The sequence below is a fragment of the Ascaphus truei genome, chromosome 4, assembly GCF_040206685.1.
Source record: "Ascaphus truei isolate aAscTru1 chromosome 4, aAscTru1.hap1, whole genome shotgun sequence".
Lineage (NCBI taxonomy): Eukaryota > Metazoa > Chordata > Amphibia > Anura > Ascaphidae > Ascaphus > Ascaphus truei.
Window position 1 is genome coordinate 175,066,212 of NC_134486.1, and position 12,373 is coordinate 175,078,584.

At 43.1% G+C, this 12,373-nt stretch overlaps 1 protein-coding gene and 1 long non-coding RNA gene across 3 annotated transcripts in view; one reads left to right on the plus strand and one right to left on the minus strand.

Moving 5' to 3' along the window:
- LOC142492344 (HEAT repeat-containing protein 5B-like) overlaps positions 1-5,888 on the minus strand; it is a 42,204-nt gene extending 36,316 nt beyond the window's left edge. The window contains 2 exon segments of the mRNA XM_075594992.1: positions 5,162-5,310; positions 5,867-5,888. Coding sequence (XP_075451107.1) covers positions 5,162-5,310; positions 5,867-5,888 — 171 coding nt within the window.
- A 301-nt stretch (positions 5,889-6,189) lies between these two features.
- Positions 6,190-12,373, plus strand: part of LOC142493152 (uncharacterized) — an 18,420-nt gene continuing 12,236 nt past the window's right edge. For both annotated transcript variants that reach the window (XR_012801026.1, XR_012801027.1), the window contains exons 1-2: positions 6,190-6,341; positions 10,308-10,430. This is a non-coding gene — a long non-coding RNA (uncharacterized LOC142493152). The remainder of the gene's footprint in view (positions 6,342-10,307; positions 10,431-12,373) is intronic.

A 12,373-nucleotide genomic window follows, 5' to 3' on the forward strand; every position in this document is an offset into this window, starting at 1 on the left:
GTTGGTTACATGGGATTTAACTGTTTCCAAAGAGATAACACACATATAATGTATTAGAATGTTAGAATCAGAAGGAAATATAGAAGATACTAGCTGATATACCCGGCGTTGCCCAGGTGTGGAAGGGCAGGGGGCATGGAGTGGAAGGGCGGGGGGGGGGGGAGGGGGTGTGGAAGGGTAGGGGGGGTGAGGGGCGTGGAAGGGCGGGGGGAGGGGCGTGGAAGGGGCCAAGGGGCGTGGAGGGCAAAGGTCAGGGGGGCAAAGGGCAGGGAGGGGCAGGGGGGCAAAGGGCAGGGAGGGGCGGCAATGGACAGGGGGGGCATCACAGCCACAGGCTGCACCCACTGACACAGGGAACTTCACAGCCACAGGCTGCACCTTGTCCCACACAGAGCTGCACCCACTACCAGGCTAAGGACAGACCCAGTCACGTCCTGTACAAAGGCCGTGGCACTTACACACCCCCTGCACACAGGCCGCGGGTGGCACTGACCTGCCGGTAGCCGCTGTCCGTGGGGTTGAAGTCGCTGCCCCTGGGCCTCAGGGAGAGCTGCAGGTGTGGGAACCCGTGCAGCCAGTACAGGAGGCGGGTCACAGTGCGGAGAGTGCGGGGAGAGGACACAGCGGCATCCCTGGGAGGAGGAGAGCGCGGGGGCGCGCAGCGCGTGCACACAATTGAAAGCCATGGGGGGTGTCCCGGGTGCTCGATCCGCTCCCCCGCTGACTGTAGCGGCCCCGGGGGGGGGGGGGGGTGGTGAAAGCGCGGGAAACAGGGAGACACGGGGAGAGGAGGTGTGCGCATGGCATCCCGGGGAGGAGAGCGTGGGGCGCGCGGCGCGCGGCGCGTGCTTGAGAGCTGTGGGGGGTGTCCCGGGAGCTCGCTCCGCTCCCCCGCTGACTGGTGGGGGGGGGGGGGTAAAAGCGCGGGAAACGGGGAGACACGGGGAGAGGAGGAGGTGCGCGCGGGTCACGATGAGTTGTAGGCTGATGTTCGGGGAGGAAGAGGTGGAGCCTCCGGGACCGGCGGGTAAGAGAGCGGGAGATGTGTGTGTGTGTGTCGTCACTCTGCCTCAGGCCAATGAGAGGTGTGCGGGGGCGGGCGGCCCAAGGGACCAATGAGATTTCCCCTAGGGACACAGGAGATGCAGACAGGCATACAGTGCTTTCACAAATATATAATAAGATATGATGTGACTTCAGTCAACTAAATGCATTATTGTATAATGAGAATTAAGAATCTATGGGCAGCACTACTATGTGTCACGGGAGACCAGGTTTATTAACACCTTTTTATGACGGGATCATTGATTGAACAAAGCAAGGAGGTAAAAGAAATTGTAATTTATTTCAGGAAAAGACATACACACAATGTAACACAATTTACAACGTTAACACACTTACTGGGAACAGGGCTAACGAATACATCTATCCTAAGAATGAAATTCCCAAAAATGACCTCTGTAGGAACCCTTTTCCTTGACCGGTAGGTACTCACGAAAGTCCTGGAACTGATCTCGGCGCAATGCCAACTGCGACCGCTACGTTCTCAAAAAGCGGGACTTAGAAACTTTTCTGAGTTGAAAATCTTTAAAGCCGGCTCGAGTCTATTCAGTAGAGAGCATCTTTGAATTTGCCGCTGTTGGTTTGGCACTTGGAATCTGCGCTCCTGATTGGCTGCAAGTCCCTTTATGGGTTTCAGTGTCTCCCTCACTAACATCTGCAGCCTATCAAAGCGTGGGAATTCTCCTGCCAGCCAATCACCGATTTGCCAGTATTGTAAAGCTGGGTGGGCACCTTTCTCAGTCTGTCAAGGGGCATGCGCCAACCTGGCACCTCTGCCTTTTTGCATACTGAGCCCACCCGCTGTCCAGGCTCCACAGAGTATGGGTTCTGGCAAACGGTGGTCGGATAGCCCCGTGTTAGCCCAGGAGGCGGGTACTCAAGCAGAACTGCAGTACCCCTCCTGTTCTAACACCTTGGCATCCCTGAGACTTTCAAGTCCTGACTTCTCACAGACCCATAGGCACCAAGCGTGGTAGCCATCTGGTCTGCTCGGAAGCCATGACTTGGAAATCCCACAGTTCATTTACAGGTTACCAGTACATATACCTATTAAATATAATCCTTTAATAAAATATACTGTGTCTTATGTGTGGTAAAATATATAAGTCTCTGTTCTGGTGTCAGGGATGGAGTGAGTGTATATAGCACCTACCCTCACTAGCCTCATACTTGGCACACTTTAGAAAAATAACTTGTAAAACTTTTACACACACGAACCACTCTCAACTTTATCACTTACCTGGAGTGCCCCCTGAACCGCAATACTAGGTCCAGGGTACCTGGGCATGTATCTGGGTACCACTCTTTACACTAGGGACCCCATGGGTGACCGTAGGTATACATTAGCCCCTTCATGCCCGTTTACCTTGTCTGGAAGATGCTGCAGCAGGAATCCTGGCGGTGAGTCACAATAGCGTTTTCAGAGTCAGGGTTTGCCCGGAGCAATGTGCTTGGCTGTATCCGAGAATCTCACTCGATTCCCGGATCCAATTCCTGGGGTATCCCATAACTCTGGAACCCCGATACATAGCCACATTCTGTGAAGAATTTCTCCGACAAACCAGCTCTGAAACTTACAGCCTAGAAACCTCCCGATCCCAGCATCCCAGGAAAGGCAAAACACACATGATTCTTTATTGTCGCATAATTTGCACCCAGTCACAGTAATGCATTTAGGACATCTGGGTCCAAGAGCTGACACTCTAGGACCTCAACTCACGGATCAGGGGTAAGCAAGTGGGCTGAACCTTTATTAGTGAGCTTGGTTAACCCCTTCACCGTTACACTATGGTGCTCAAAACTTCACAGACCAGTGTTTCTGTGCAGGCAATACATATTACTTCTTTGCAACTTTTTCTGTGTACATCAGCGCCGCCCCAAAAGCGGGCGCCTGATGGGGTTCTCCCAGACCTGCTCCCATCTGCACAGAACCAGCGTGCCAAGGATTAACATTTGCTTGTACTATGTGGAACATCAACTCTACCCAATGGAATGTTAATGAGCCAAGAGGGCAAAGGCCTTTGAATTCACAGCTGCATTCAATCTGAACCATTTCAGTGTACATCTGTGTCGCCCCAAAGGCTGACAGACTTTGGCGCAGCCGTTGGACAGTCAAAGGGTGTGAGCTGTTTGCTGATATTAAAGGTTCTTATTTCAATCTGAAACTCAACAGCCCTTTTATCCCCTCTACCCAATTTTCCAACTCGGTCCATGAAATGTATAACTTCTGTTCTTGTAATGTAACCATATATTGTAATAACTCTATGCCAAGGACAAACCTGAAAACGAGGTTCCTACCTGGTAAAACATTTTTATAAAAAAAAAAAAAAAACTGACCTGTTGACCTAAATAATTACCGCCTCATTTTTTTAAATACTCTTACTTTTCAATTAAATATAATTTTCCAGAAGTAAATAAAACACAAGGATAGGATCATTGTTGAGCCTTGCAGCCACAAATCTACCATGTAAAAAGTGCTTACAAAAAATATTTGAGGAACACTACTTGGCTCAGGAGTTGCTAGGGCAAGTCCAAAGCTGCAGAGACCAGGGCTGAGGCATTCAAGGAGCCGTCCTACAGGGCAGCAAAAAAGTGAAACAAATTATTAATCATGATGACTCAATGAAAAACATGACTGAGGTTCCTATGAATAATGTGCATCTTTCTATTATCACCAGGTCCTACGTAATGGCTTGATACAGTGGCTCAGTGAGTAAAGACACTGACTTTGATAACGACACAGAGTTTGAAAATGGAAACTGAGCAGGGGTTCAAATCCCGGTGTCAGCTCTTCGTGACCTTGCACAAATCACTTTATCTTGCTGTGCCTCAAACTAAAAACAAATTGAAAAGCTCTTCAGGGCTATATACAATGCTGCATACTGTGCACTATACTGTAATTGTGAAGTGCTTTGTGTTTAGAAGAAAAGGGCTATATGAAATAAAGTTATTATTGTCACCCACCTTTGATACGTGAATGAGACCGCAGTCACCATTATTAATATATGCACAGGAGTGAATGACAGGTGCTACAAGGGTATTTATACAGTAGTACCAGTGTTGATCAAAAGAATGATCAGAAAGAATCCCCTTATATATAGCACTCAATTGTCATATATATTATTTAGAGTGGACACAAATGGTCCTGCTGTAAATTACAACAAATCTATTGTTGTAATTTCCAGCAGGACCATTTGTGTCCACTCGAAATAATATATATGACAATTGAGTGCTATTTATAAGGGGATTCTTTCTGATCATTCTTTTGATCAACACTGGTGCTACTGTCACCCACCTTTATCTGTTTGGCTAATAACGATAGCATAATTAGTTCTTAAATAGAACAGCTGCGTTGCACAGCGACATATATATTCCCAATAGCGCTATGTACATTAATGGCGCTATATAAATAAAGACATACAATACAATAGTGGTGCTATTTTTCTTGCAGAACCTAATCCTCAATACAATAGCTGTAATGAAGTCACTAGGATAGCAATATAAACAAGAAAACTTCCATAACGAAAAAGTAGCCGACACTGACATTCTACCTCATGGCTTTTTGCTATAGGACTTTTCTGTAATGTGTTTCATTTGACTGTGCATATTATTTTTGGTTTCGATTATTTATATGATTTATCAAAGCGCGATACAGAGTATCACTCTCTTTCTGGCTGTAACTGCCATTCAAATGTTTTTGGAAGTTTCTTACCTTTTTTGCCTTCGTTACAGTTTACATGCAAAAAAAATAAAATAAAGAGTGGGTCAGCAATTTGCTTGTAGGTGGAGCTCACAATGGGTCTTATCCCTAAAACACACCAGAGCATTTGGTTACCATGGAAATACAGTATGTCCAGCAACAAATATACACATACTGTACTTGTGTTACATTTAACCGGTTATCTCTCTTTGTCCTTATCTAGGATTGCCCTTTAAGCACTTTTTCGATAGAATACTAGTTATGTAATTATTCAAAGGAAATACAACTGATTTCCACATAAAACATGTAATGAATGCTGAACACAGACTTCTTGGTGTATTAATTAAATGCATTGACAGAATGGGTGACAGTTTATAAAATGGTAATCAAGAAACCTACCCTGTTTGCAGCGGTAAGTTCTTTGTCCAGGAACCGCAACCATTCAAAGATGAAGACAGACTTCTTAGCCTCTGTGATCTGCACCAAGGCATCTTCCTTCAGCAGCAAGCTGTGAGCCAGCTCAATTCCTGCTCTGATGCTTTGTCCACCTCAGATCCCTGATGCCTGAGGAAGACAAACAAGTTAGCACCTATTTACACACAATGTCTTACTGCTCTCTCCTGGTCAGACACCCGCTAATGATTTGTAATGGATATAAGAGCCCCTGCTACCACTCCCCTGGGTATTTGCATCTCTCTAAATCCTCCCCAGATTATGCACCCTCCTTTATTACCCTTCCAGGTTACACTCTCCCCCATTATTATCCCTCCCCAGGATATACAGCCCCTTATCTCCCAAACCTCAGGATATATACCCCTCTTATTTCCCCTCCCAAGGATATATGCATCCACTTTTTTTTTTTATCACTCCCCAGGATATATACACACATCCCTTATTCCCCTTCCCCAGGATGGGTGGATACATCCATCTCACATTAGCCCTCTCTGGTTATACAGCTGCTGTCAGATGCCTCTGCGGATTCCTCTTCCAGGAAGCTTCTTCTCTCCCTTCACCACACGTCGTGAGCGCGACAAACAAAAACGCGTCATGAGCGCGACAAGCAAAACCGGCTGCTGGTCCTCGGCCGCGCGTTGACACAATCACGTTTGCGGTAGCCATCTTGCATACGGTCAACTGTGCCCCTGACAGCCTCGCTCCCCGGCAATAAATCAATAATATAAAACCCCACACTAGATGTGACAATACAGTAGTTTGCACCACTGACACTGAGATTTTTAACACCAATAAATATGTATTTACAGTGTATCGTTTTAAACACAATCTGTACTATAGACACGAATACACGGTTATCTCAGCATATGGATCTTTCATGTCAACTCACTTCTTGAGGCGCGGCGGGCAACGTCTTATTTTGCCAGAAACAGTGATGACGGGAGAGTTGTTTTGCCAGTAACAGTGATGGCGGGAGAATTGTTTTGCCAGTAACAATGATGGCGAGAGAGTTGTTTGCCAGTAGCAGCGAGGGCACGTTCGGTGCGGTCACGCGTCAGATATCGTACGTTGCAGACGTCACCTCGCTGACATACTTGACTATAACTGCTGCCGTCGTCTCCGCGTGGTAAGAACACGGGGTCACGTGGAAGGAGGGGCGGGGTGAGGTTATATAAAGCCCCGCGCAGTGTGACGCTGCTGCAGTTGTTGTGTTGGGGAGAGCAGTAGTGTGTTATACGGCACATTATAAGGACACGTGTTATCTGTAGGAGATAAGTGGAGGGGGTGACATTGACCTGATGGCAACGGGTTTGCTTTATTAAGGCAGTCCATAAAAAGCAGCCCTCCCACGAGGGAAACATAACCGCAGTGTATAGCAATCCTCGGCACGTGCGCAGCAGATACTGTGCTATCTCTAGTAACCCAGCAAGACCCATGCACCGGCTGAAAGTGTTTCTGTAACCTGCAGCATGGTGGCATTCTGTATTTTAAGTTGACCTTGATAACAGGGCTGGGTTTTCAAGGGAAGTGAGCGCCATCGCCTTATGTAAGCAGCTAACCAGAAACTACAGTGATTTGTACAATTATTTGGAAGGGGGATGAAAGAAATACAAATGAGCCTCTCAGATATTTCTATATTAAAGCTAATTTAGTTACTGTAGGCTTAGATCTGTTCACCCCCCCCCCCCCTCAGGTTTCTGGCAACTTATTTCCCTACAAAAACACCACTGACAACAGAAATAGAGAGGCTTTTCTTAAGAGAAGGATCAACCCATGCTTTGAATTAAGGGATATTTTTAACAGATGGCAGAGGTATATGGAGTATAAACAGTACTGGTGGATTATGTACATGACTATCATCAAACTAAGTAGTTGTCTAGGAGCTCTTCATTAGGCTACCACATAGAGACAAGTCTAAGGGAGGCATTTCTGTATTAAAGATTCTCCCAGACAAAATATAAGTACCATGCCATAACTACCTTTTATGATGTTTTATTATCTAAAATAAATAAGGCACATCCAGTGAACTAGGGTTTGGAAATATAAAAAACTACAATAATTGGTATAAAACAAATGTGATCCATATATGTACAATAGAAAAATATATCAACTCTTAATTATTGGGGGGGGGGGGATCTATAATGTATAAAAGGGGAAATGTAGAAGGCATTGGCTCTTAACATTTATTACAGATTAAATGGTTTTTTTTTTTTTTATCAATTTCATTTTAAAATAAGTCACACTTCCCCCTGTCCTTGAACATTAGAGATGGGTGGGGAAGTGAGTAAGAGGCAGAGCGCAAACACTGGGCAAAGCGATCCTCCAGGGGTGTATCACTGCATTTGAGGGTTGGGTGAAATATAGGGGTCCAAAGATCCTGGTTTACTTGGCGGCTCTGCCTTCTTTGAAGATGCCTCGTCTGAAACTGCATATTACTAGCTTACCTTAAAATGTCAACAATTACTATGGCTGACTGATACAGCAGTAATAAAAAATGTACATATCGACATCGTCATTTTTTTTATTATTGCAATATTACTATCATATCAGTATAACGCCCAACTCTACAGTGACGGTTGAGGGATTAAGTACTTGGCCTAATATGGTATGCCAATAATGAACTGATCAGTGACAATCAGTTTTATGAGCACAGAGTGGGGAAATCGTTACTACTATAAAGGTTTTTTTTTTCTGTTCAAAGCAAATTTGTTGTTGACTGGGCCTTAGTATTAAGAAATAACTTTTTAAGTGCAGTTTGGGAATAAGTCCAATTAATAATATGTTCTTGTATAGCGCTGCTAGTTTTACGTAGCGCTTTACAGAGACATTTTGCAGGCACAGGTCCCTGTCCCATGGAGTTTACTATCTTATGTTTTTGGTGCTTGAGGCACAGGGGAGATAAGGTGACTTGCCCAAGGTCACAGGGAGCCGACACGAGTAAAGAGTTTTAGTGCGCGCTGGCTGTCAAATGTCTCCCTGGAGATCCCTCTTTAATGCTGCTCCCCGTCTCCCGTGATCAGCGAGGCTTGAGAGGACTCACACACATATAACAAAAAGAATGGGGGCGCAGAGAAGAAGGAAAAGAATAACTGAAAGTGCATAAGTACATTTATAAATTCATATTAAAATAACAAGTACACAACTTACGATAAAAGTGGAATCATATGGATCCAAGTACACAGAATGGGTATATCACTCAAACGGAAGGTCCGTAGTCCAGGCAATATCCCCCTCTGGATCGCAGTTGGCGTGTGCTTAGGGGAAGTTCTAAACTGGCGTCCACGTGTAGTGATCCCTGCACTCATGTAGGCAGTGCTAGGCGTATAGCGTTGTCACGTAATTACCCAGCATGCAATGGCTATCCTATGCGTTTCGTGTCACACTTCATCAGGGGGACAGGGAACAGGTTCCCCTGCTTCAAACTCTGTGCCAGTCAGTGTCTTTACTCACTTAGCCGCTCCTCCAATTGACAATAGTTTAAAAATAATGTTGCTCTCTTTCTCCCTCCTTTTATCTATTTTTGATTTAAAAAAAATTATTTGGGATTTCTTTCTTTTAGACACCAAACATTCACAAAATATGAATGTAATTGAGATTTTTGTTGCATGAAGTGATTGGTTTATATACACATCCTCTCAAATTTTCAATGTGTGAGTTATCTGAGTGACCCTTACATCTTACTTTTTGTTTTGGGTAATTCCAGTGTGTTACCTCCATATGTATAGACTTGGGTACGGTACCTCGCATCAGCGGCTAGAGAAATATTCCTCAGGCTGAGGTCTCCCCTCCCCCACCCCCCCTTTGCTTCGAGGAATCAAAATTAGATTGTGAAGTCTGCAGAGATTTAAAGTGTCTACTGTATTTTGACTTTTACAGAATATTGCATAGTTTGTGTTATAAATCTACATATATCAGTTATAATACATTTTGCACCATACGAGGCTTGGCCAAGTATACATAAAAGGGTTGAATGTCTTTCTACTTTAAAAAAGGGCTTTTTACCAAAAATATCCAGGTATACGACTACATTGAGAGCAAAGATTTAATCTAGCCCATTGGTCTGCAATTGGGATTTGTGAACAGCCAATTCATGTACACAACATCAAAATAGTGCTGTGCTATTAAATGTAGTTTTCCAAATTCCTTGTTTTATTCATTTTAGTAATGGGTACTAGAACACAATGGGTGATGCAGTATGTATGAAGACTTGCAAAATGAAGCATGACTCAAATTAAGTCCTGCAAAAATGTCTATCATTTTTACTCTGTTTTCACTTTGCTGGCACCTTTAGTGAGTGGTTTGGGGAGTTGTAATGGCTGAAGAAAATGGATTAATCTTGATAAACATTCCCATGATCAGATGATAGCATGACAACAATCTACTGTACAACAAACTTGGAAACGGGAAAAAAAACTAGAATGCATTTGCTATATAAGGAATTAGGGTGTTATCCGGTTCTAAGGAAAGTTCAAAGTTTCAGCACTTATTCTAATTATATTGTGTCCATCTTCTGCTGTTGTACAGTATTACATAACTGCAGAATAATTAGTGTGCATATTAATCATTTACTCACATGGTGCAAATGCAGCACAGGAGTATATAAGAAGCAAATCAGTGATGTCAAGATAACTTCTTAGAAAGCAATATATGATGGTAGAATATACTAATATAACATATTAAGTCCCTGTTTTTAGGGTATTACAATGTAGATTAGTGGTTAGAAACCTACATTTCAAGATAAATCAACCTGTGCCCCTTCCCGTCTGTCCAGTTTTTATTTCTATTTAGTATAAACGTACAGGGGGTTATTAGACTGCAGCAGATGTAAGTTATTTGAATAATGATGAGTGGTGTCGTGAAAATGTAGATGGACTACCGCTTTAAAATAAACCTTAAGACCACTATTAAGTTACGTTTTAAAATCGCTTACACAGAATGTGCCAAAGGTGTATCGTAATTGTATTTTATGCATACATCGATAATTTAGTGTACAGTATGTTTTTTCTTAAAAGGTTGTACTTTATTCATAATATACATTTTTAAGTAAATCAAACTACAGTTTAAGCACAACACCCCCCCCCCCTGTTATCAGATTCCAGGTTGGTCGTCAGCATGGAACCCGTCGCCAAGAAGATCTTGAAAGGCATTATATTGCTGGAAGTGGCCGGTGTGGTTGGGGCATACGCTCTGTTTCATAAATTGAACGTGAGCCAAGGTAGTACTGAGGTGCACTCAAAGTTACACAACACAAAGTACCTGCAAGTAAAGACAACTGTATGCAGTCTCGTACACAGAATAGCACCTGCAACATATCTATTTTTTTTTTTAATGTGAAATAATATCAAAATGTGAATTTTCATCTTTGGGTATTTATCTTGATTTAAAGGGGCAGTCCCACGTGGCAGGTAAAAAAACATGAGTATATTCCACTAACTTAGAAAAATTAAACTAATCTTAAAGTAAGTATCCTGTTAAAAAAAAGCACGTTTTACTTTTCTCCAGGCCCATTGAATTCATGCATACAGGTAGCTACTTATCTGTTTAATCAATGATGGTTTTGTAGCCCTTTTTCTGACGCCTTCCTAAGGGACTACTGGTACTGTACACAACCTGCGGCTCCAGGAGATCTGAGCCTCCGCTAGCTGGGAGCCTGGGGTAACGGTTCTAGCGCAGCGCCTCCACTTGCCCAGGATCCCCGTTATGTAAGATTGCCCTGGGCAAGAAACATACCATACAGTGCGTGCAACCAAGTTTTACTATGCATAGGCAGTCTTATCTTATTCTCTATATAACACTGGCGACACACTTTATTCGAGCTCGGCTAGTCCCACGAATTCGGGTATACCCGGGTGTATTGAGGTTTGTGACTGTTTTCTGCCCGAGTGCATTGGGTTATTTTCCAGCCAGGGATTGAAGCATTTTATTCCCGCCTGCTGCAATACTGCACAGTATATATATATATATACTGCATTACAATTCATGAATTTATGCCATCTGGTAGACACGCGAAGCATTGCAGCCTATTAAATCCTAATCATTATCATTTATTATCATATTATCATTGGTTACATGTGATGTGTGCACATTGTACACAGTGATAGATCACACACAAGGATGTAACGCAGTTAGGGATACCCTTCTTCGAAATGGGGAATTAGACCCAATACAAACCAGATTCATTGTAGACTGTATTCGACATATACTTAGCCATAATTACTTTTGGTATGACGACAAGTACTATTTGCAAATCAGGGGCACTGCTATGGGCACCAGATTTGCCCCAAACTACGCCAACATTTTTATGGGCATGTGGGAAGACGAATACATCTGGTCCAACCATGAGTTTGGGGCAAGTCTGGTGTCCTGGCAGAGATACATTGACGATATTCTGTTTGTATGGGACGGGAGCTTGGAGAGACTACAGCTATTTCTAACCACACTTAACAACAATCCCTACAACCTGAAGTTCACATATAAATATAGTCAAACGACCATCGACTTTTTAGATTTACAGTTATATGTGTTGAATGGGGTTTTAGAAACCAAAACGTTTGTAAAAGAGGTGGACTGCCATAATTTCTTGATGGGGGATAGTGGTCATCTAGATAGGTGGATAAATAACATCCCCCTGGGCCAACTACAAAGAGTAAAACGAAACTGTACTCAGGATAACGTTTTCCAGGAACAAGCAAATGATCTAATGGAAAAGTTTATTGATAGAAAATACAAGAAAGAAGTTGTAGATGAGGCCTTTAGCAGAGTCAAACAGATGGAGCGTAAAGACTTGTTAACTTACAAATCAAAAGAAATCAAGGAAAATAGAGGTGAGGAAGGCAAAATATCTGTGCCATTCGTTACACAATTTACGAGCTCCTCCAAACATATTAGGAAGATATTCCAAAAGCATTGGAATATTCTCCAAAAAGACCCTATTTTACAAGGGATTTTACCAACTAAACCCGAAATTATTTTCACCAAGGCCCCTAACCTCAAACAGAGATTAGCTCCCAGCTGTTTGAAAAAAGAATGCATTAAACCTGTAAGTATAACAAATGGCTTCTATAAGTGTCTGACATGCAGAGGCTGTAAATTATGCCAAAATACATCAAGGTCTTATAAACAAATAACATCTGCAACAACAAATGAAGAGTTTGAAAT